The sequence below is a fragment of the Oncorhynchus clarkii genome, chromosome 12 (assembly GCF_045791955.1).
Source record: "Oncorhynchus clarkii lewisi isolate Uvic-CL-2024 chromosome 12, UVic_Ocla_1.0, whole genome shotgun sequence".
In the NCBI taxonomy this organism is placed as follows: domain Eukaryota; kingdom Metazoa; phylum Chordata; class Actinopteri; order Salmoniformes; family Salmonidae; genus Oncorhynchus; species Oncorhynchus clarkii.
Genome location: NC_092158.1, coordinates 43,634,422 through 43,657,213, shown reverse-complemented (window position 1 = coordinate 43,657,213; position 22,792 = coordinate 43,634,422). Strand labels below are relative to the sequence as shown.

The following is a 22,792-nucleotide window of genomic DNA, read 5'->3' as shown; positions in this document are numbered from 1 at the left end:
AGGCAGACAAACGGCCACTGTTTTGTTAGTCACAAAAGTCAATAATTATGGTGTTATAAAATGTGCACCTAAAGTGCCTTTCACATGTTTCTTTTGACTGAGAGAATAAGAGAAATTGAGAATGTACGTTGTCGTTTCATATACAAAGTCAAATGTGTTTTTTCACGTCTAAATGGCAATTCAAATGTTGTCATAGCGTTTATTCTGTGGAATACCATATACAGCTATAGTCGGACGTTTTCATACACCTTAGCCAAATACATTTAAATTCAGTTTTTCACAATTGCTGACATTTAATCCTAGTAAAAATTCCCTGTCTTGGGTCCGTTAGGATCACCACTTTATTTTAAGAATGTGAAATGTCAGAATAATAGTAGAGAGAATTATTTATTTCAGCTTTTATTTCTTTCATCACATTCCCAGTGGGTCAGAAGTTTACATACACTCAATTAGTATTTGGCATCATTGCCTTTAAATTGTTAAACTAGTATCAAACGTTTTGGGTAGCCTTCCTCAAGCTATCCACAATAAGTTGGGTGAATTTTGGCCCATTCCTCCTGACAGAGCTGGTGTAACTGAGTCGAGTTTGTAGGCCTCCTTGTTCGCACACGCTTTTTCAGTTCTGCCCACACATTTTCTACAGGATTGAGGTCAGGGTTTTGTGATGGCCACTCCAATACCTTGACTTTGTTGTCCTTAAGCCATTTTGCCACAACTTTGGAAGTATGCTTGGGGTCGTTGTCCATTTGGAAGACCCATTTGCGACCAAGCTTTAAATTCCTGACTGATGTCTTGAGATGGCACCACTGAAGGGGCAGACGGAGCGGTCTTCTGGCCAGGCTCCATAGACGGGTACATCGCTCCTGAGTATTTCTACTCACCAATGTCCAGTCTCTTGACAACAAGGTAGATGAAATTCGAGCAAGGGGGGCTGTACCGACGGGATGCCGGTACAGCCAGCTAGGGATGCCAGCTGTACCGGCATCCCTAGCCGCGTCCTCAGAGCATGCGCAGACCAGCTGGCTGGTGTGTTTACGGACATATTCAATCAATCCCTATCCCAATCTGCTGCCTACCAGAGAGACATCAGAGATTGTAACATTCTCTGTTTCACGGAAACATTGCTCACAGTCGGTACAGCCCCCCAGTTTCTTCAAGCATCGCACAGACAGAAACAAAACATCTCTCTGGTAAGAAGAAGGGCTGGGTGTATGCCTTATGATTAACGAGTAGTGGTGTGATCATAACAACATACAGGAACTAAAGTCCTGTTGTCCACCTGACCTAGAATTCCTTACAATCAAATGCCGACCGCATTATCTACCAAGATAATTCTCTTCAATTATAATCATAATCATATAATCATAATCATAGCCATGTATATCTCCCACCAAGCAGACACCTCAACAGCCCTGAAAGAACTTCATTGGACTCTATGTAAACTATAAACCACATATCCTGAGGCTGCATTTATAGTAGCTGGGAATTTTAACAAGGCTAATCTGAAAACAAGGCTCCCTAAATTTTAGCAGCACATCGAATGTGAGACCCGGGCAGGAAAAATTCTGGATCATTGCTACTTTAAGGTGACGCATACAAAGCCCTCCCTCGCCCTCCTTTCGGCAAATCTGACCATGACTCCATTATGTTGCTCCCAGCCTATAGACAGAAACTAAAACAGGAAACGCCTGTGCTCAGGTCTGTTCAACGCTGGTCCCACCAATCTGATTCAACGCTTCAAGATGGTTTCGATCACGTGTACTGGGATATGTTTCCGGATAGCCTCAGACAACAACATTGATGTTTATGCTGATTCGGTGAACGAGTTTATTAGGAAGTGCAACGGTCATGTTGTAACCACAGTCACTATTAAAACCTTCCCCAACCAGAAACCGTGGATTGATGGCAGCATTCTCGCAAAACTGAAAGCGCGAACCAATGCTTTTAATCATGGCAAGGGAACAGAAAATACAAAACAGAAATACCAGACAGTGTAGCTATTCCCTCCGCAAGGCAATCAAACAAGCTAGTATAGAGACAAAGTAGTCGCAATTCAACGGCTCAGACACGAGACGTATGTGGCAGGGTCTACAGTCAATCACGGATTACAAAAAGAAAAGCAGCCCCATCGTGGACACCGCCGTCTTGATCCCAGACAAACAAAACTTCTATGCTCGCCATGAGGACAATACAGTGCCACTGACACGGCCCGCTACCAAAGCCTGTGGCCTCTCCTTCACCGCAGCAAATGTGAATAAAACATTTTACACATGTTAACCCTCGCAAGGCTGCCGGCCCAGACGGCATCCCTAGCCGCGTCCTCAGAGCATGCGCAGACCAGCTGGCTGGTGTGTTTACGGACATATTCAATCAATCCCACATGCTTCAAGAGGGAAACCATTGTTCCTGTTCCCAAGATAGCTAAGGTAACTGAGCTAAATGACTATTGCCCCATAGCGCTCACTTCCGTCATCATGAAGTGCTTTGAGAGACTAGTCAAGGATCATATCACCTCCAACCTACCTGTCACTATAGACCCACTTCAATATGCTTACTACCCCAATAGGTCCACAGACGACGCAATCACGATCACACTGTACACTGACCTAACCAATCTGTACAAGAGGAATACCTATGTAAGAATGCTGTTCAATGATTAAAGCTCAGCATTTAACACCATAGTATCTTCCGAACTCGTCATTAAGCTCGAGACCCTGGGACTGACCCCGGGTCTCGACCCCCCCCCCTCTGTGCAACTGGGTCCTGGTCTTTTACAGGCCGCCCCCAGGTGGTGAAGGTAGGAAACAACATCTCCACCCCGCTGATTCTCAACACTGGGGCCCCACAAAGGTGCATTCCCAGCCCTCTCCTGTACTCCCTGTTCAACCATGATTGCGTGGCCATGCACGCCTTCAACTCAATCATCAAGTTTGCAGAGGGAACACCCCCCTATCCACATCGACGGGACAGTAGTGGAGAAGGTGGACAGTTTTAAGTTCCTCGGCGTACACATCACGGACAAACTTAAATGGTCCACCCACACAGACAGTGTGGTGAAGAAGGCGTGACAGCACCTCTTCAACCTCAGGAGACTGAAGAAATTTGGCTTGTCACCAAACACACACAAACCTTTACAGATGAACAATCGAGAGCATCCTGTCGGGCTGTATCACCGCCTGATACAGCAACTGCTCCGCCCACAACCGTAAGGCTCTCCAGAGGGTTGTGAGGTCTGCACAACACATCACCAGGGGCAAACTACCTGCCCTCCAGGACATCTACAGCACCTGATGTCACAAGAAGGCCAAAAAGATCATCAAGGACAACAACAACCCGAGCCACTGCCTGTTCACCCCGTTATCATCCAGAAAGCTAGATCAGTACAGGTGCATCAAAGCTGGGACCGAGAGACTGAAAAACAGCTTCCATCGCAAGGCCAACAGACTGTTAAACAGTCATCGCTGACAACATACTGACTCAAATCTCTAGCCACTTCAATAATTAAAAATTGGATGTAATAAATGTATCACTAGTCACTTAAAAAGAAAATTGCTGTATATAATGTTTACATACCCTACATTACTCATCACATATGAATATACTGTACTCTGTACTGCATCTTGCCTACACCGTTCAGCCATCACTCATCCATATATTTATATGTACATATTCTTATTCATTCCTTTACACTTGTGTGTATAAGGTAGTTGTTGTGAAATTGTTAGATATTACTGCACGGTCGGAACTAGAAGCATAAGCTTAAGCATAAGGAAAATGATGTGGATATATTGAAGCAACATATCAAATCAAATGTTATTGGTCACAATAACATTTGATTTGATATGTTGCTTCAATATATCCACATAATTTTCCCTCCTCATGTTGCCAGCTATTTTGTGAAGTGCACCAGTCCCTTCTGCAGCAAAGCACCCCCACAACATGATGCTGCCACCCCGGTGCTTCATGGTTGGGATGGTGTTCTTCGGCTTGCAAGCCTCCCCCTTTTTCCTCCAAACATAACGATGGTCATTATGGCCAAAAAGTTATATTTTTGTTTCCTCAGACCAGAGGACTTTTCTCCAAAAAGTACGATCTTTGTCCCCATGTGCAGTTGCAAACCGTAGTCTGGCTTTTTTAATGGTGGTTTTGGAGCAGTGGCTTCTTCCTTGCTGAGCGGCCGTTCAGGTTATGTCGATATAGGACTCGTCTTACTGTGGATATATATACTTTTGTACGCGTTTCCTCCAGCATCTTCACAAGGTCCTTTGCTGTTGTTGTGGGATTGATTTGCACTTTTCCCACCAAAGTACGTTCATCTCTAGAAGACAGAATACGTCTCCTTCCTCAGCGTTATGACGTCTGCGTGGTCCCATGGTGTTTATACTTGTTCATCTGTACAAACAATAGTTGGCGTGGTACCTTCAGGCGTTTGGAAATTGTTCCCAAGGATGAACCAGACTTGTGGAGGTCTACAATTTATTTTCTGAGGCCTTGGCTGATTTCTTTTGATTTTCCCATGATGTCAAGCAAAGAGGCACTGAGTTTGAAGGTAGGCCTTGAAATACAGCCACAACTCCAATTGACACAATTGATGTCAATTAGCCTATCAGAAGCTTCTGAAACCATGACATCATTTTCTGGAATTTTCCAAGCTGTTTAAAGGCACTGTCAACTTAGTGTATGTAAACTTCTGACCCACTGGAATTGTGATACAGTGAATTATAAGTGAAATAATCTGTCAGTAAACAATTGTTGGAAAGATTACTTGTGTCATGCACAAAGTAGATGTCCTAACCGACTTGCCAAAACTATAGTTTGTTAACAAGAAATTTGTGGAGTGGTTGAAAAATGAGTTTAATGACTCCAAACTAAGTGTATGTAAACTTCTGACTTCAACTGTGGACTATTTTACACTGTGCGATTGAGACAAGGACGAATACTATGAACATGTATCTTACTGTGTCAAACACATTTCTGAGTAAACGAACACCTGGGAATTCCACACCTTGTCTTTTGAAAGTCTTAATTAGATGTTTCTGTACATTTGAGACAATGTTATTTCAAGGCTCATTATCTTACAAATAACAGAGAGCAAAATATTGTGCTCCAATTTCACGGAGCTGTCAACAATAATGAATTGCGTTGAGTATGCTACATTGATGAGAACGCTTTGTAAATCCACCTGCAAGTCTATAGCATTATTTTACGGAAATTAACAAGAGAAAGATTAACAAGATTTAATAGGATCATATTCATCTGCCCTCTCATACATGTAATGAAAAGCTTCCTGCAAGGACCATATAGACAGCTGGAGTGCAAAACAATATAATACATCATAGTTATATGATGTATTAGGGACAGATCACAATTTATTGGGGATGAGGGGTGGTCCAAAATAAGGGAGTGTTGCTTTGAGGAGGGTTGTGTTTTTTTGTTTGTTTTTTTGGCACAGGGGAGGGTAGTGTTTTTTTTCCTTCTGGTTAACATTTGCTCTTTTGCAGATTTTACTACATAATTTATTCTATCCCAGCCACATTTCCTCATCTTCTTGCATGCGCCTCCCCTATATCAAGGTGTTTTGGTACTTCCCCTCATGCACTACACTTTTCAGTGAGCTAACTTTTACTATACCACAGGTCAGTATAGTCTACCAGTCTGACTGTCTGTCTATCCTGCCCTCTATCCACGATTCATAGTGACAATAGTGGTAAGTTGATCGTTTGCCAAGATCTGCAATAGTCTAACTATTAATCATATCGCACATAAAAGCATTCAAAGCTGCATCAAATTTCTTAACTAGTAAGATGGTGGCCTTCTCCATTGGCACCATCTTTTCATCTTTACATGACAAGAGAACAGGGCTGTGACGGTCATGGAATTTAAGAATTCATTGGTAAGCCAAATGACTACGTCGCTGGAGGCTCCGGACCACCGACCGTCGCTGGAGGCTCCGGACCGCCGACCGTCGCTGGAGGTTCCGGACCTCGAACCGTCTCAGGAGGTTCCGGACCTCGAACCGTCTCAGGAGGTTCTGGACCGTGGACCGTCTCAGGAGGTTCCGGACCGTGGACCGTCTCAGGAGGTTCCGGACCGTGGACCGTCGCCGGAAGCTCTGGACCGTGAAACGTCGCCGGAACCTCTGGACTGGGAACTGTCGCCAGAAGCTTGGTGCGTGGGGCCGGCACTGGCGGTACTGGGCTGGTGGCACGCACCTCAGGACAAGCGTGAGGAGCAGGCACAGGACGTACTGGATTGAGGAGGCACACTGGAGGCCTGATGCGTGGGGCCTGTACAGGTGGCACCGGGCTGGTGACACGCACCTAAGGTCGAGTGCGGGGAGGAGGCACAGGACGTACTGGAGGTCTGGAGTGTAGAGCTGGTACAACGCATCCTGGACAAATGACCACCTTCTCACGGCAAGTGCGGGAAGCTGGCACAGGACGCAATGGGCTGCGAAGGCTCACTGGAGACACAGTGCGTATCACTGCAAAACATGGTGCTTGACCGGTCACACGCTCCCCACGGTAAGTATGGGGAGTCAGCACTGGTTCACTCCCCTCAACATTGGCCGCCCGCTCTATCTGTCCCAATATTCCTCCTCGGTCTCTGACTCACCCCTCAGCGTCGCCGACCACTCCGTGTCTCTCGGGCTTCCGTCGTGGCCGCGAACCCCAGTGTTGTCGTTGTTGTTCCCTCCGCCTGCTTCCATGGCAGGCTTCTGTCTCTTGCCATAATCTCGTCCCACATCCAGGATGTCCTCCACTCCAGGCTTTCCTCCTGGGCACGCTGCTTGGTCCGTTGTTGGTGGGATCTTCTGTCACGATCGTCATAATAACTGGACCAAAGCGCAGCGTGATCTGGGTTCCACATCTTTTATTACTATGTGAAACTCAAAGCAAAACAAAACAATAAACGTGACGAAAATGCAGTGCTCACATGCACTACACAAAAACAAGATTCCACAAAGCACAAAGGGGAAATGGCTGCCTATATATGATCCCCAATCAGAGACAATGATAAACAGCTGCCTCTGATTGGGAACCATACCAGGCCAAATTAGAAATGTAATTACCTAGATGACCCACCCTAGTCACACCCCGACCTAACCAATATGGAGAATAAAAAGCTGTCTATGGTCAGGGCATGACATAAACAAATCATAATAGATTTGAGATTCTTCAAAGTAGCCACCCTATGCCTTGATGACAGCTTTGCACACTCTTGCATTCTCTCAACCAGCTTCATGAGGTATTCACCTGGAATGCATTTCAATTATCAGGTGTGCCTTGTTAAAAGGGTGTTATACAGAAGATAGCCCTATTTGGTAAAATACCAAGTCCATATTATGGCAAATAAGCAAAGAGAAACGACAGTCCATCATTACTTTAAGACATGAAGGTCAGTCAATCCGGAAAATGTCAATAACTTTTAAAGGTTTCTTCTAGAGCAGTGGCAAAAACCATCAAGCGCCATGATGAAATTGGCTCTCATGAAGACAGCTGTTGCAGAAGAAAAGTTTGTTAGAGTTACCAGCCTCAGAAATTGCAGTCCAAATAAATGTATCACAGAGTTTAAGTAACAGACACATCTCAACAGTAAATGTTCAGAGGAGACTGCATGAATCAGCCCTTCATGGTCGAATTGCTACAAAGAAACCACTACTAAAGGACACCAATAATAAGAACAGACTTGCTTGGGCCAAGAAACATGAGCAATGGACATTAGACCGGTGGAAATCTGTCCTTTGGACTTATGAGTCCAAATTTCAGATATTTGGTTCCAACAGTGTCTTTGTGAGGCGCATAGTAGGTCAACGGATGATCTCCACATGTGTGGTTCCCACCATGAAAGAGGAGGTGTGATGGTGTGGGAGTGCTTTGCTGGTTACACTGTCAGTGATTTATTTAGAATTCAAGGCACACTTAACCAGCATGGATACCACAGCATTCTGCAGCAATATTCCATCCCATCTGTTTTTCAAGACAATGACGCAACACACCTCCAGGCTGTGTAAGGGCTATTTAACCAAGAAGGAGAGTGATGGAGTGCTGCATCAAATGACCTGGCCTCCACAAATCACTTGACCTCAACCCAATTGAGATGGTTTGGGATGAGTTGGACTGCAGAATGAAGGAAAAGCAGTGATCAGCATATGTGGGAACTCCTTTAAGACTATTGGAAAGCATTCCAGGTGAAGTTGGTTGAATGAGTAAGTGTCCAAACTTTTGACTGGTACTGTATATATAAAAAACACTTACATTTTCTCCTCTCCTTCACTCCTGACTAGAGGTTGACCGATTAATTGGGATGGCCGATTTCAAGTTTTCATAACAATCGGTAATCGTCATTTTTGGACACTGATCATGGCTGATTACATTGCACTACACGAGGAGACTGCGTGGCAGGCTGATTTCCTGTTATGCGAGTGCCGCAAGGAGCCAAGGTAAGGTGCTAGCTAGCATTAAACTTATCTTAGAAAAAACAATCAATCTTAACATAATCACTAGTCAACTGCACATGGTTAATGAGATTACTAGTTTATCTAGCTTTTCCTGTGTTGCATATATTCGATGAGGTGCCTGTTGATTTATCATTGAATCACAACCTACTTCGCCAAACGGGTGATTTAACAAGCGCATTCACGAAAAAAAGCACTGTCGTTGCACCAATGTGTACCTAACCATAAGAATCAATGCCTTTCTTAAAATCAATACACAAGTATATATTTTTAAACCTTTATATTTAGTTAATATTGCCTGTTAACATGAATTTATTTTAACTAGGGAAATTTTGTCACTTCTCTTGCGTTCTGTGCAATCAGCATTAGGGTATATGCAGCAGTTTGGGCTGCCAGGCTCGTTGCGAACAGTGTGAAGACCATTTCTTCCTAACCCAGATCGTAATTAAATTTGCCAGATTTGTACCTATTTATGACATAACATTGAAGGTTGTGCAATGTAACAGCAATGTTTAGACGTAGGGATGCCACCCGTTAGATAAAATACGTAACGGTTCCGTATTTCACCGAAAGAATAAACATTTTGTTGAAATTATAATTTCCGGATTTGACCATATTAATGACCTAAGGCTCGTATTTCTGTGTGTTATTATATTATAGTTAAGTCTATGATTTGATAGAGCAGTATGACTGAGCTATGGTAGGCAGCTGCAGGCTCGTAAGCATTCATTCAAACAGCACTTTCCTGCATTTGCCAGCAGCTCTTCGAAATGCTTCAAGCATTGTGCTGTTTATGGCTTCAAGCCTATCAACTCCTGAGATTAGGCTGGCAATACTAAAGTGCCTATTAGAACATCCTATAGTCAAAGGTATATGAAATACAAATGGTATAGAGAGAAATAGTTCTATAATAACTACAACCTAAAACTTCTTACCTGCGAATATTGAAGACTCAAGTTAACCACCAGCTTTCACATGTTCTGACCAAGGAACTTAAACGTTAGCTTTTTTTTTTACATGGCACATATTGCACCTTTACTTTCTTCTCCAACAATTAGTTTTTGCATTATTTAAACCAAATTGAACATGTTTCATTATTTATTTGAGACTTGATTTTATTGATGTATTATATTAAGTTAAAATAAGTGTTCATTCAGTATTGTTGTAATTGTCATTATTACAAATATACGTATATAACAAACTATCGGCCGATTAATCGGTATAGGCTTTTTTTGGTCCTCCACTAATCGGTATCAGTATCGGCGTTGAAAAATCCTAATCGGTCGCCCTCTACTCCTGACTGCATGTGATGCTGCGTGTTGCTTAGGCAAGGAGCAACAAAGTTTCCTCACATTGTAGAGTCATTGTTACAGCAGAAACGGACTCAACCGCACAAATGCCCAGCTGTCCTGCCTTCAGTCAGCTGGTTGTTCTACACAAAAAAAACTGGTTATGACAGTTATTTTATTTTCATGATGGTCTTCATCCATACCCGTCGGTTATACGGTAACTGTGCCAGCCCTAACAGAGAAGCAATATAAATCAATGCTAAATTATATACAGTAGTATAGAATACTATTGATTGAGGGCAAAAATACCTTACCAGAGACAGAGAGTCCTTCATAGGGCTGTGAATTGCTATTGCGCTTGCATTGTTTATGAAGCTGGTTGATTTGATTAAGTTTGACAAGGACATGACCTGCTCTGGGCTGTGGCAGAGAAAGTGCACTAATAGGAATGATACTGTATGAACAGATCACACAGATTTAGCTTGATCAGTGATTCTACCAAAGTATGACCATACTGTATACATTTATGAATACATCTCATTCGAAAAAAGGGGTCCAGTAGTTGAAATCATGCTGAATGAGTAGTTGAATTCATGTTCATCACAGATATTTAAAAATATACAGTTGAAGTCAGAGGTTTACATACACTTAGTTTGGAGTAATTAAAACTTTATTCAACCACTCCACAAATTTCTTGTTAATAAACTATAGTTTTGGCAAGTCGGTTAGGACGTCTACTTTGTGCATGACACAAGTACATTTTCCTACAATTGTTAACAGACAAATTATTTCACTTATAATTCACTGTATCACAATTCCAGTGGGTCAGACGTGTACATACACTATGTTGACGGTGCCTTTAAACAGCTTAGAAAATTCCAGAAAATGATGTAATTGTATAAGGAGCTTCTGATAGGCTAATTGACATCATTTGAGTCAATTGGAGGTATACCAGTGGATGCATTTCAAGGCCTACCTTCCAACTCAGTGTCTCTTTGCTTGACATCATGGGAAAATCAAAAGAAACCAGCCAAGACCTCAGAAAAGAAATTGTAGACCTCCACAAGTCTGGTTCATCCTTGGGAGCAATTTCCACTCCTGAAGGTACCATGTTCATCTGTACAAACAATAGTTCGCAAGTATAAACACCATGGGACCACGCAGCTGTCATCCCGCTCAGGAAGGAGACGTGTTCTGTCTCCTAGAGATGAACGTACTTTGGTGCGAAAAGTGCAAATCAATCCCAGAACAACAGCAAAGTACCTTGTGAAGATGCTGGATGAAACAGGTACAAAATTATCTATATCCACAGTAAAACAAGTCCTATATCGACATAACCTGAAAGACTGCTTAGCAAGGACGAAGTCACTGCTCCAAAACCCCCATAAAAAAGCCAGACTACGGTTTGCAACTGCACATGGGGATAAAAATCGTACTTTTTGGAGAAATGTCCTCTGGTCTGATGAAACAAAAATAGAACGGTTGGCCATAATGACCATCGTTATGTTTGGGGGGAAAGCATCATGATGTGGGGGCAGCATCATGATGTGGGGGTGCTTTGCTGCAGGAGGGACTGATGACCTTCACAAAATGGATGGCATTATGAGGCAGGAAAATTATGTGGATATATTGAAGCAACATCTCAAGACATCAGTCAGGAAGTTAAAGCTTGGTTGCAAATGCGGCTTCCAAATGGACAATGACCCCAAGCATACTTCCAAAGTTGTGACAAAATGGCTTAAGGACAGTAAAGTCAAGGTATTGGAGTGGCCATCACAAAGCCCTGACCTCAAACCTATGGAAAATGTGTTGGCAGAACTGAAAAAGCGTGTGCAGGCAAGTAGGCCTACAAGCATGACTCGGTTACACCAGCTTAGTCAGGAGGAATGGGCCAAAATTCACCCAACTTATTGTGGGAAGCTTGTGGAAGGCTACCTAAAACATTTGACACAATTTAAAGGCAATGCTACCAAATACTAATTGAGTGTATGTAAACTTCTGACCCACTGGGAATGTGATGAAAGAAATAAAAGCTGAAATAAATTATTCTCTCTAATGTTATTTCAACATTTCACATTTTTTAAATAAATGGTGATCCTAACTGACCTAAGACAGGGTATTTTTACTAAGATTAAATGTCAGGAATTGTGAAAATCTGAGTTTAAATGTACTTGGCTAAGGTGTATGTAAACTTCAGACTTCAACTGCATCTATATAATACATGAGGGACTATGGGTGAGTGGACACCATTTTCTACATTGAAGAATAATAAGACATCACCAATATGAAATAACACATCTGGAATTACGTATGGAATCACGTATGGAATCGTGATCGTAGACCACAAGAAGAGGAGGGCCAAACAGGCCCCCATTAATATCGACAGGGCTGTAGTGGAGCGGGTCGAGAGTTTAAAGTACCATGCTGTCCATATCACCAACAAACTATCATGGTCCAAACATACCACGTTAGTCGTGAAGAGGGCACGAAAAAACTTTTTCCACCTCAGGAGACTGAAAAGATTTGGCATGGGTCCCCAGATCCTCAATAGGTTCTACAGCTGCACCATTGAGGGCATCCTGGCCGGTTGCATCACCGCCTGGTATGGCAACTGCTCGGCATCTGACCATAAGGCGCTACAGAGGGTAGTGGGAACGGCCCAGTACATCACTGGGGCCAAGCTTCCTGCCATCCAGGTCCTATACAATAGGCGGTGTCAGAGGAAAGCCCATAAAATTGTCAGAGACTCCAGTCACCCAAGTCATAGACGCTTTTCTCTGCTACCGCACGGCAAGCGGTACCGGAGCACCAAGTCTAGGACCAAAAGGCTCCTCAAAAGCTTCTACCCCCAAGCCATACGACTGCTGAACAAATAATGAAATCTCCATAACCAAAAAAAGTGCTAAACAAATCAACATATGATGATAGCTTTGCACACTCTTGGCATTCTCTCAACCAGCTTCAACAGTCTTGAAGGAGTTCCCACATATGCTGAGCACTTGTTGGCTGATTTTCCTTCACTCTGCAGTCCAACTCATCCCAAACCATCTCAACTGGGTTGATGTTCGGGTGATTGTGAAGGCCAGGTCTTCTGATGCAGCACTACATCACTCTGCTTCTTGGACAAATAGTCCTTAAAAAGCCAGGTGTGTTGGGTCATTGTCCTGTTGAAAAACAAATGATAGTCCTACTAAGCGCAATCCAGCAATGCACCCCCATACCATCACATCTCTTCAACCATGCTTCACGATGGGAACCACACTTCCGGAGATCATCCATTCACCTACTCTGCGTCTCACAAAGACATGACGGTTGGAACTAAAAATCTCAAATTTGGATTCATCAGACCAAAGGACAGATTTTCACCGGTCTAATGAACATTGCTCATGTTTCTTGGCCCAAGCAAGTCTCTTCTTATTATTGGTAGCCTATAGTAGTGGTTTCTTTGCAGCAATTTGACAATGAAGGCCTGATTCACACAGTCTCCTCTGAATAGTTGATGTTGAGATGTGTCTGTTACTTGAACTCCATGAAGCATTTATTCGGACTGCAATTTCTGAGGCTGGTAAGTCTAATGAACTTATCCTCTGCAGCAGAGGTAACTCTGGGTCTTCCTTTCCTGTGGCGGACCTCATGGGAGCCAGTTTCATCATAGTGCTTGATGGTTTTTGCGACTGCACATGAAGAGACTTTCAAATTGAAATTTTCCAGACTGACTGACCTTCATGTCTTAAAGTAATGATGGACTGTCTTTTCTCTTTGCTTATTTGAGCTGATCTTGACATAATATGGACTTTTACCAAATAGGGCTATCTTCTGTATACCACCCCTTCCTTCTCACAACACAACTGATTGGCTCAAATGCATTAAGGAAAGATATTCCACAAATTAACTTTTAACAAGTTACACATGTTAATTGAAATGCTTTCCAGGTGACTACCTCATGAAACTGGTTGAGAGAATGCCAAGAGTTGCAAAGCTGTCATCAAGAAAAAGGGTGGCTACTTTGAAGAATCTCAAATATAACATTTGTTTAACTCTTTTTTTGGATACTGCATGATTCCCTATGTATTATTTCATAGATTTGATGTCTTCAGTATTATTCTAAAATGTAGAACATAGCACAAATAACAAAAAATCCTTGAATGTATAGATCTGCTCAAACTTTTGACTGGTCCTGTATGTAAAATGTGTTTGTAGTTTGAAGGTTAACATCCAAAAATCAATAAGCATCGTTGCAGGGGCATATAAATAATCCAACAAATTGCCTAGAGTACTATCGAAATGGACCCTTCAATAGCACAACACCAGATGCCCACATGGAGTTCTGGTTGACATCTCATTTGAGTGACAGCACCTCCTACACAGCAGTGTTCTCCTGATGTCATCGCCCAGGGGGGTGCAGTGCCCCCTATAGGTCCTGTGATGCCACCGTGGAACAGATGGAGTGTTAGTCATGCGGGATTGCTAGTGACTCTCACTCCCGGGGGGTAGGGGCCACCAGAAAACATCTGCATTACTACCGGCCCTGGTTATGCTGCGTCTTCACCCAGTGCAAGCTTTCTCAATAAGCGTAATTCAAAGTCCACAGATGCAGAGAAGTGATAGTCTGGCATCCCATAGTGACATAGCTAAGTGGCTCTGAGACCACCATCCATGGGGGATGGACAGTCCATACGCGCCCCTCCCCAAATGTTCAACAAACGCGGCTCCACATACTCGTCTCCTATTAATGTTTATGTGTTGATGTCTGGAGAAATTGCTTGAGAATTCCAAAAGTAAGCTATGAAAACCAACATCCAATATTGTAGAACACTGCTGTTGGTACACGTACACATTTTGGACTCTGATAGATGCTTTAGTCTCTTACATCACCTCGGAGTTAGTTAGCTCACTTTTGAGTGCTAGATAGACTCCTACTGAGAAACAATGCTAATGAACTTGGAGTGAGCAGTGAGGTCACCCCAAATACAGTATTGGTGCCATTGTTGTATGAATAAACATTGATACACCCTTGCATTGTAACCGTTTCAGCTTGTGCATTGACTTTCAGAAGGGAGTTTGTGTGCACAGGCGTAGGATCTTAATTTGTTCAGTGTTAGTGCAGGTTTTCAGTAAATGTATGTATGTAAATCATGAAGCTCATCTGAGGTGCAGGAAAATTGTCAGCAACAAAAGAGTGATTAAATTAAGATCATGCATTTGTATGTTTATGATTGCATGAAGAAGTAGGTACAATGTGGCATATGAGGCTAGTTTTGATCATGTAATATACTACATTGGGCTAATCCTGAAAGATATTACCTGCAAAACTTTCAGAAATTAGGAATTTTACTTAAGTAATATATCAATACCAGAAGTAAATCCCCCCATTTGTAATACTAGACACGCTTCCCCTGAACATCAATGAAACACACTCTGTCTCCGTTGATTAACATGTCAAAGTCCCTCACAGACGCTGCATTTCTAGCTGCGACAGAAACCAATTATCTAGACCTTGAAGTCATGGATTGAAAAGTGTTGCCGTTACCTTGGAGAATATAGGCAGCTCCTTTGACATGGTCCCAGAAATATCAATATTAATTTTATTGGCTCGGATCAAAACGGGATATGACAGTTAAGTATTTGAGGCGGCAGTTCATATGACAGACGTATAATTCAACCGACAACCTAGATCCAACTGAAGCATCATCACAACAAACCCAAAAGACAGTACAGTACATCTCTCTTAGCATTCCTAATACATGCAACATATTATCTGCATATCACTGGTATTCTGCATTATATGCTGTTGCCAATGCAAGCTTTTCTTCGCATCAATTTCTGTCAACATCAAAACCCAATAGAAGCACGTTTTGACAACCCTGTGGGAGCTTGGGAGACAACTGAGCAAGGATCACATTGAACTACGACCAAAGCGTCTGGACCGACTTTCCTCCACTGTGTTTCACCTGAATCTTTTCCAACAGCTTTGACAGTGACAGACCACTTCTCAGGGGAGAGAAAGAGAGAGCGAGGGGGAGAGAGAAAGGCAGTGTGTGATTGTCAAATGTAGCTCACCCGGTAAAACTCTGTTGCTACAGTGCATCACTTCGCAACAACAATACAACAGCCAGCGAGCGGGAGATGGAGCAAAAGAGATGGAGAAGTCTTACCTGGGAACACGAGCAGCGCAAACACCCACGGCAGGATGAGGAGATACATGGAATTATACATTCTTCTAATTTAATCAGTTGACACCGATGGACACTTATGTTTCTTCACTCTCTTCTGTATTATTGTTTTTCTTTCAACAGGAATGCAGTCAACAGTGCTGTTTTGCTCTCCTTCACAATTCTCAAATGTTTCAGCTTTTCCTTCGACTGGTGTTCTCTATGCTGAAGGTTATTTAAATCCAGTGCAGGTTGTGGCAGCATGCAGCAACCGACTCCTCATTCAGTATTCACACACATACGCAGGGACCAATGCTCTGAAAGCCAAGGGAGAGGGGTGGTCCAACTCTGCTCCACTCTCATTGGTCAAGGCTTTTGGCTGTCAGTCAGACCCAGCCATTGCTCTGCTCTTGTACTATTGGAACATGAGAAGTTCCACATACTTGGACTGATATCAAGGTTGGAACATCTGGAAGTAATCAGCCTCGATGCCAAAACGTGACTATAACTACTATTCCCTGGAGATGGGAAATGAGGTACAACATGCTTTCTTGACTTTGGTTGAAGGATCACACCAGACAAGGCCAATAAAATTCGAACTAGGCTTGAAGCCCTGCCTTCCACATGTGATAAGCGTGAGCCTCTGATTCATTCCTTCAATTTAATACCACTATTCACCGAGCCTCAGGGAGCAGAGGTTATAGTCATAACGTTACGTTCCCTTTTAGTCAGTCAACTTCGGTACAACATACTATGAGGAAATATAATCACGCCCCAAGCCGACTCCAAAGGATATTAAATTAAATGTCCCATTGAGACCTTGGGATTATAAAGGTTCTATCTGAAATTTTTGTAAAAATTAGTTAGTCAAATATAATTTCTATTTAGGTAGTTCTGCATATCTCTGTGAAGTTAGAGTTGAGAAAAAATATTATTTTAAGTGAGTAAAATAATTACAACTAGACATTTCGATCTGCATAAACCCATAAACCCATTTAAACTTGGCACTATAAGGTTCTATCTGCAATCCAATCACAAGCCTGAACAAATACAGAACACGTCTTTGCCATCTCCCTCTAAGTGATGGTCTAGGCTAGCCTAGCCAGTAATAATGGCAGGCAAGCAAAAAACAACACTGTCAAAAATCTTAAAGTAAATAATGTCACACCGTTGTTCAGTGATGACAATAATTATTCTGATGATCATAATACTTCATGTATTTGATGATGTGCTCTGACTTTAGCTAAAGTTAGCTGGCTGGCTAGCTAACTAATGTTATGTCATGCGTTGGGATTCATTGTTTAGCTAGCTAGCTATCTAGCTACATTTCTTAACAAAAGATTCTCGTCTTAGTGTGCCAAAGCGCAGAATATCTGATGCATTTTTGAACGCTCAACACCCATTGAATATGTCCGGCAACAAAGCGTAATTCAATTGTTGCCAGCAGCACAGTTACAGTCACTAATGCTCTGCATTACATGAAAAAAGCCTAACCAGCTCTGCTAGGGTTAGTAAAATGGTCAGAGTGGGGTGTTCTCTCATTAGGTGTCTGGAAGTAGCTAGCCAATGTTAGCCAGTTAGCTTGGGTGCTTGACTGTAGATGTGAGGTCAGAGCTTTCAGAACAACCCTACTTATTGGCCAGAGAGTCCAGTGTGCACTCTGAACGCGAAACCACAGAGCGATAGGGTGAGTAGTGTTCAGTGAGCTGTTCTCTCTCTTAGATGTCTGGAAGTAGCTGGCAAGTACAGAACGGTTGGATCAACCCTTAAAGAGATGGGTGGGGCTATGTTTTAAGAGGGTGTTAACAATGCTGAATGGGTGTAGACAAAGAAGGCTTCTCCAGTAGTAGTACCAAAACATTGAAAGACTGTTTTTCTCAAACATGAGTTTACAAGTTGATCAACTTTCAAAGCTTTATTACTTTCCCATTGTTTCCTCAAATGCAGAGTATGATATACCATTTTCTAGCTCTGAGTCTCTACTTTTAACCAATGGAAAACACAGAAATGCAAATGTTGCTACATAAGACCGAATCCATGTGGTGAGTCACGCTCTTAAGAAGCAAAAGGAGGAGGTGAAAAAAGGGAAATATTTCAAAGCTGAGGACTTGTAGGACGTAGCTATGACTTTCGGAGCAAGACCATATTTGGATGCAACATCTTACGGTCGCCCGGGGGGAACTAAGTGCAGGAAAGGTGTATGGCTAACGAGTGGAGGTCCCTAACACATTTAACCGAGGCCAAAGCCAGGGAGGTTTTGTAGGAGAGGATCTTCAGATGCACCAACTCAAGAGGCTCAAAGGGGGCCAGACACGGTGCCTCCAAAACTAGCGGCAAGTCTTATGTGTGTGCAATAGGTTTAGAGACCGGTTTGAGACGACATACACCTTTCAGGAACTGCACAACCTGGGAGTAGGCCCCTGGTGTGGCTCCGTCAATTAAATTATAGCCCTCATGGCAGAAATGTGTTAAGGAGGGTCCGAAGCCACCTTTGTGCCAGAGCATCTGTTCCCAATGGGGCACTTGGGTCCCTCATCAAGACAAATAGATGACACTGCTCATTTTCTTATTTTCCCAAGAGAACCTCTCCTATATCTGGGCAACCACCAATGGATGTAGTCTGCACTCCTGAAGAAGAAGGCCGTCGTGAGTCCTGAGTTGAAGCAACTGGGAACATGCATTGTCCGAAGTGAGAGCAAATTGTCTGACAAACACCACATTAGCCCTGCCACCTTTCAATGCAAATGCGGAAAGGTGATATCTGCAGATGCGGTGGATTGAGACGCAGCACATGCAAAAGATATCTCTAGCTTAAAAACCTGTTTGGGATAGGGAGCAGCATTTTCACGGTCAGATGAAAAGCGTGCCCAGAGTAAACTGCCTGCTACTCAGACCTAGAAGCTAATATATGCATATATATGCATATTATTAGTAGATTTGGATAGAAAACACTCTGAAGTTTCTAGAACTCTTTGAATGATGGCTGTGAGTATAACAGAACTCATATGGCAGGCGAAAACCTGAGAAATATCCAACCAGGAAGTGGGAAATCTGAGGTTTGTAGTTTTTCAACTCATTGCCTATCGAATATACAGTGTCTAAGGGGTCATATTGCACTTCCTAAGGCTTCCACTAGATGTCAACAGTATTTAGAACCTTGTTTGAGGCTTCTACTGTGAAGGGGGAGAGAATGAGAGCTGTTTCAACAAGAGGTCTGGCAGAATGCCATGAACTGATCACGCGTGCGCCCATGAGAGCGACCTGCGTTCCATTGCATTTCTAAAGACAAAGGAATTCTCCGGTTGGAACATTATCGAAGATTTATGTTAAAAATATCCTAAAGATTGATTCTATACATTGTTGGACATGTTTCTACGAACTGTAATATAACTTTTTGTCTAAACTTTCGCCCGCGCCTCATGAGTTTGGATTTGTGAACTAAACGCATTAACAAAAGGAGGTATTTGGACATAAATGATGGAATTTATCGAACAAAACAAACATTTATTGTGGAACTGGGATTCCTGGGAGTGCATTCTGATGAAGATCAAAGGGAAGTGAATATTTATAATGCTATTTCTGACTTTTACTGACTCCACAACATGGCGGGTGTCTACATGGCTTGTTTTGTGTCTGAGCGCCGTACTCAGATTATTGCATGGTTTGCTTTTTCCGTAAAGCTTTTTTGAAATCTGACACAGCGGTTGCATTAAGGGAAAGTATATCTATAATTCTGTGCATAACACCTGTATCTTATATCAAAGTTTATGATGAGTATTTCTGTAAATCGACGTGGCTCTCTGAAAATTCTCCGGATGTTTTCGAGGCACAACATTACTGAACATAACGCGCCAATGTAAGCTGAGATTCTTGGATATAAATATGAACTTTATCAAACAAAACATACATGTATTGTATGCGAAACCCCTAACCCTAACAAGTTTTTAAACAGATTCATTTTGATGGAGATTTTTTTAATATGTTAATTAGATTTCCGCGGGGCCACAGAAATTGTTGACGGGATAAAACTAAGGCAGATAAAGGCGGCGAGAGGATACCTACAGAAACTGGTCGCCCTCACTCTTCGAGTAGCCTCTCATAACCGGTGACAGAGTGCACAGGAGCCGGGAGACATTTGACTCAACCAATGACCCCTGTGGCAGCCTAGGGGAGTCAGAGGTGAAACTCCCAAAAAAGAATACAGTGGGATAATAGTTGTTCTTTAATAAAGGTTGGGGGGAGCAGGGAGGGACTATAAACAACTGAAAGGCCTCTCAGGTAACGGGTGGGTCACTGTGTCCGGTGTGGTGGCTCCTCGGACCGCCTGTGTTAATTAACAAAAAAAAGAGAGAGCGAGCGATGAGTCAGGGGTTTCAATACTTGCTCTCAACTTTTGCCGGGTGGCGTACTGCCCGGAAATTGGGTCTTCTTCTCCAATTCTTCTGATTTCTAAGTGTACCCTCTGCCTGTCTGCCAAAGAACATGAGAATGACGCAGGAGGGGATGGTTGCTGTTTTATGTGCTCCTAACCACATGTGCTGTTTTGTTTGTTTTTTCACGTTGTTGTTAACTTATTTTGAAACTTATTTTGTACATAATGTTGCTGCTATTGTCACTTATGACTGAAAATAACTTCTGGAAATCAGAACAGCAGGGGGAGCGGGCTAGTGTTACAAAAATGGAAAAGGGGCAGGCTATTCAACAGCGAATTCGAAGATACACACATCTTTGTCCTCCAATTTTTTTTTACCTGTTTCAACAGACATGCTACCTTGTCCTGGACCTGCTGTTCCGACTCTCTCTCTCCCTCTTTCCTGGACCTGCTGTTCCGACTCTCTCTCTCACTCTTTCCTGGACCTGCTGTTCCGACTCTCTCTCTCTCTCTCTCCTGGACCTGCTGTTCCGACTCTCTCTCTCCCTCTCTCCTGGACCTGCTGTTCCGACTCTCTCTCTCCCTCTCTCCTGGACCTGCTGTTCCGACTCTCTCTCTCCCTCTCTCCTGGACCTGCTGTCTCAACCTATGAATCCTCAGCTATGAAAAGCCAACTGACATTTACTCCTGAGGTGTTGGGGGCTGAAGAAATGTAACCATTCTCAAATTCATAGAGCTATATATAGATGCAAGGACTGACCATCCATGATATCAAAATGATCGTTTTTACCAAGTTTTGAGGCTGTATTGTGTTGGTTTACATTTTCTTTGTTTACAAACATTGGAATTAACAAGCTTATATTTGAGGTTCTGATCGGGTACGACATTTGAACTAAGTATGAGGCGTTTATAAGTTAGAATCTTCAAGAATAAATGGTTACATGTCATTCATTTATAAGTGCAAAAATGAATATAGCAACTGCTGATTGCCCCTATAAGGTATGCTACTGTTGCAAAGACTTGCAAAGCCTTTCATGTGAATCCTCTTCTTGTTTCATTGGAACTTGTAAAAACACCTTTAATAACCCTGTAACTGACTATGTATTTTGTAATCCTGTTTCTATGATTTGTTTCCAATACCATGTAACCAGATAACGGCGTCTGCTAAATGGCATATATTATTAAAGTCTCCACTGAGATTTTTGCTCCAGATTTTATTTGATTTATTTCACCTTTATTTAACCAGGTAGGCTAGTTGAGAACAAGTTCTCATTTGCAACTGCGACCTGGCCAAGATAAAGCAAAGCAGTTCGACACATACAGCAACACAGAGTTACACATGGAGTAAACAAACATACAATCAATAATACAGTAGAAAAGTCTATATAAGTCTATATAAAGTAATTACAATATAGCAATTAAACACTGAAATGGTAGAATGTGCAGAATATGAATGTGCAAGTAGAGATACTAGGGTGCAAAGGAGCAAGATAATTAAATAAATTCAGTATGGGGATGAGGTAGATTGGATGGGCTATTTAGAGATGGGCTATGTACAGGTGCAGTGATCTGTGAGCTACTCTGACAGCTGGTGCTTAAAGCTAGTGAGGGAGGTTACAGTCTCCAGCTTCAGTGATTTTTGCAGTTCGTTCCAGTCATTGGCAGCAGAGAACTGGAAGGAGAGACGGCCAAAGGAAGAATTGGCTTTGGGCGTGACAAGTGAGATATACCTGCTGGAGAGCGTGCTACAGGTGGGTTCTACTATGGTGACCAGTGAGCTGAGATAAGGTGGGGCTTTACCTAGCAGAGACTTGTAGATGACCTGGAGCCAGTGGGTTTGGCGACAAGTATGAAGCGAGGGCCAGCCAACGAGAGCTTACAGGTCGCAGTGGTGGGTAGTATATGGGGCTTTGGTTATAAAACGGATGGCACTGTGATAGACTGCATCCAATTTGTTGAGTAGAGTGTTTGAGGCTATTTTTTAAATGACATTGCCGAAGTCAAGGATTGGTAGGATGGTCAGTTTTACGAGGGTATGTTTGGCAGCATGAGTGAAGGATGCTTTGTTGCGAAATAGGAAGCCGATTATAGATTTAAATTTGGATTGGAGATGTTTAATGTGAGTCTGGAAGGAGAGTTTACAGTCTAACCAGACACCTAGGTATTTGTAGTTGTCGACATATTCTAAATCAGAACCATCCAGAGTAGTGATGCTGGATGGGCGGGCAAGTGCGGGCAGCGATCGGTTGAAGAGCATGCATTTAGTTTGACTGGCATTTAAGAGCAGTTGGAGGCCATGGAAGGAGAGTTGTATGGCATTGAAGCTTGTCTGGAGGTTAGTTAAGGCCAACATCCTTGAGAGGGCCAACATCCCGGAGTTGCCTCTTCACTGTTGACGTTGAGACTGGTGTTTTCCGGGTACTACTTAATGAAGCTGCCAGTTGAGGACTTGTGAGGCATCTGTTTCTCAAATTAAACACTAATGTACTTGTCCTCTTGCTCAGTTGTGCTCCCACTCCTT

At 42.7% G+C, this 22,792-nt stretch overlaps 1 protein-coding gene across 1 annotated transcript in view; it reads right to left on the bottom strand.

Annotated features, from left to right (window-relative positions):
* The window catches only part of LOC139422047 (opioid-binding protein/cell adhesion molecule-like), a 391,772-nt gene extending 375,581 nt beyond the window's left edge, over window positions 1–16,191 (bottom strand). The window contains exon 1 of the mRNA XM_071173184.1: window positions 15,903–16,191. Coding sequence (XP_071029285.1) covers window positions 15,903–15,963 — 61 coding nt within the window. The 5' untranslated portion in view covers window positions 15,964–16,191. The remainder of the gene's footprint in view (window positions 1–15,902) is intronic.
* Window positions 16,192–22,792: the final 6,601 nt, after the last annotated feature.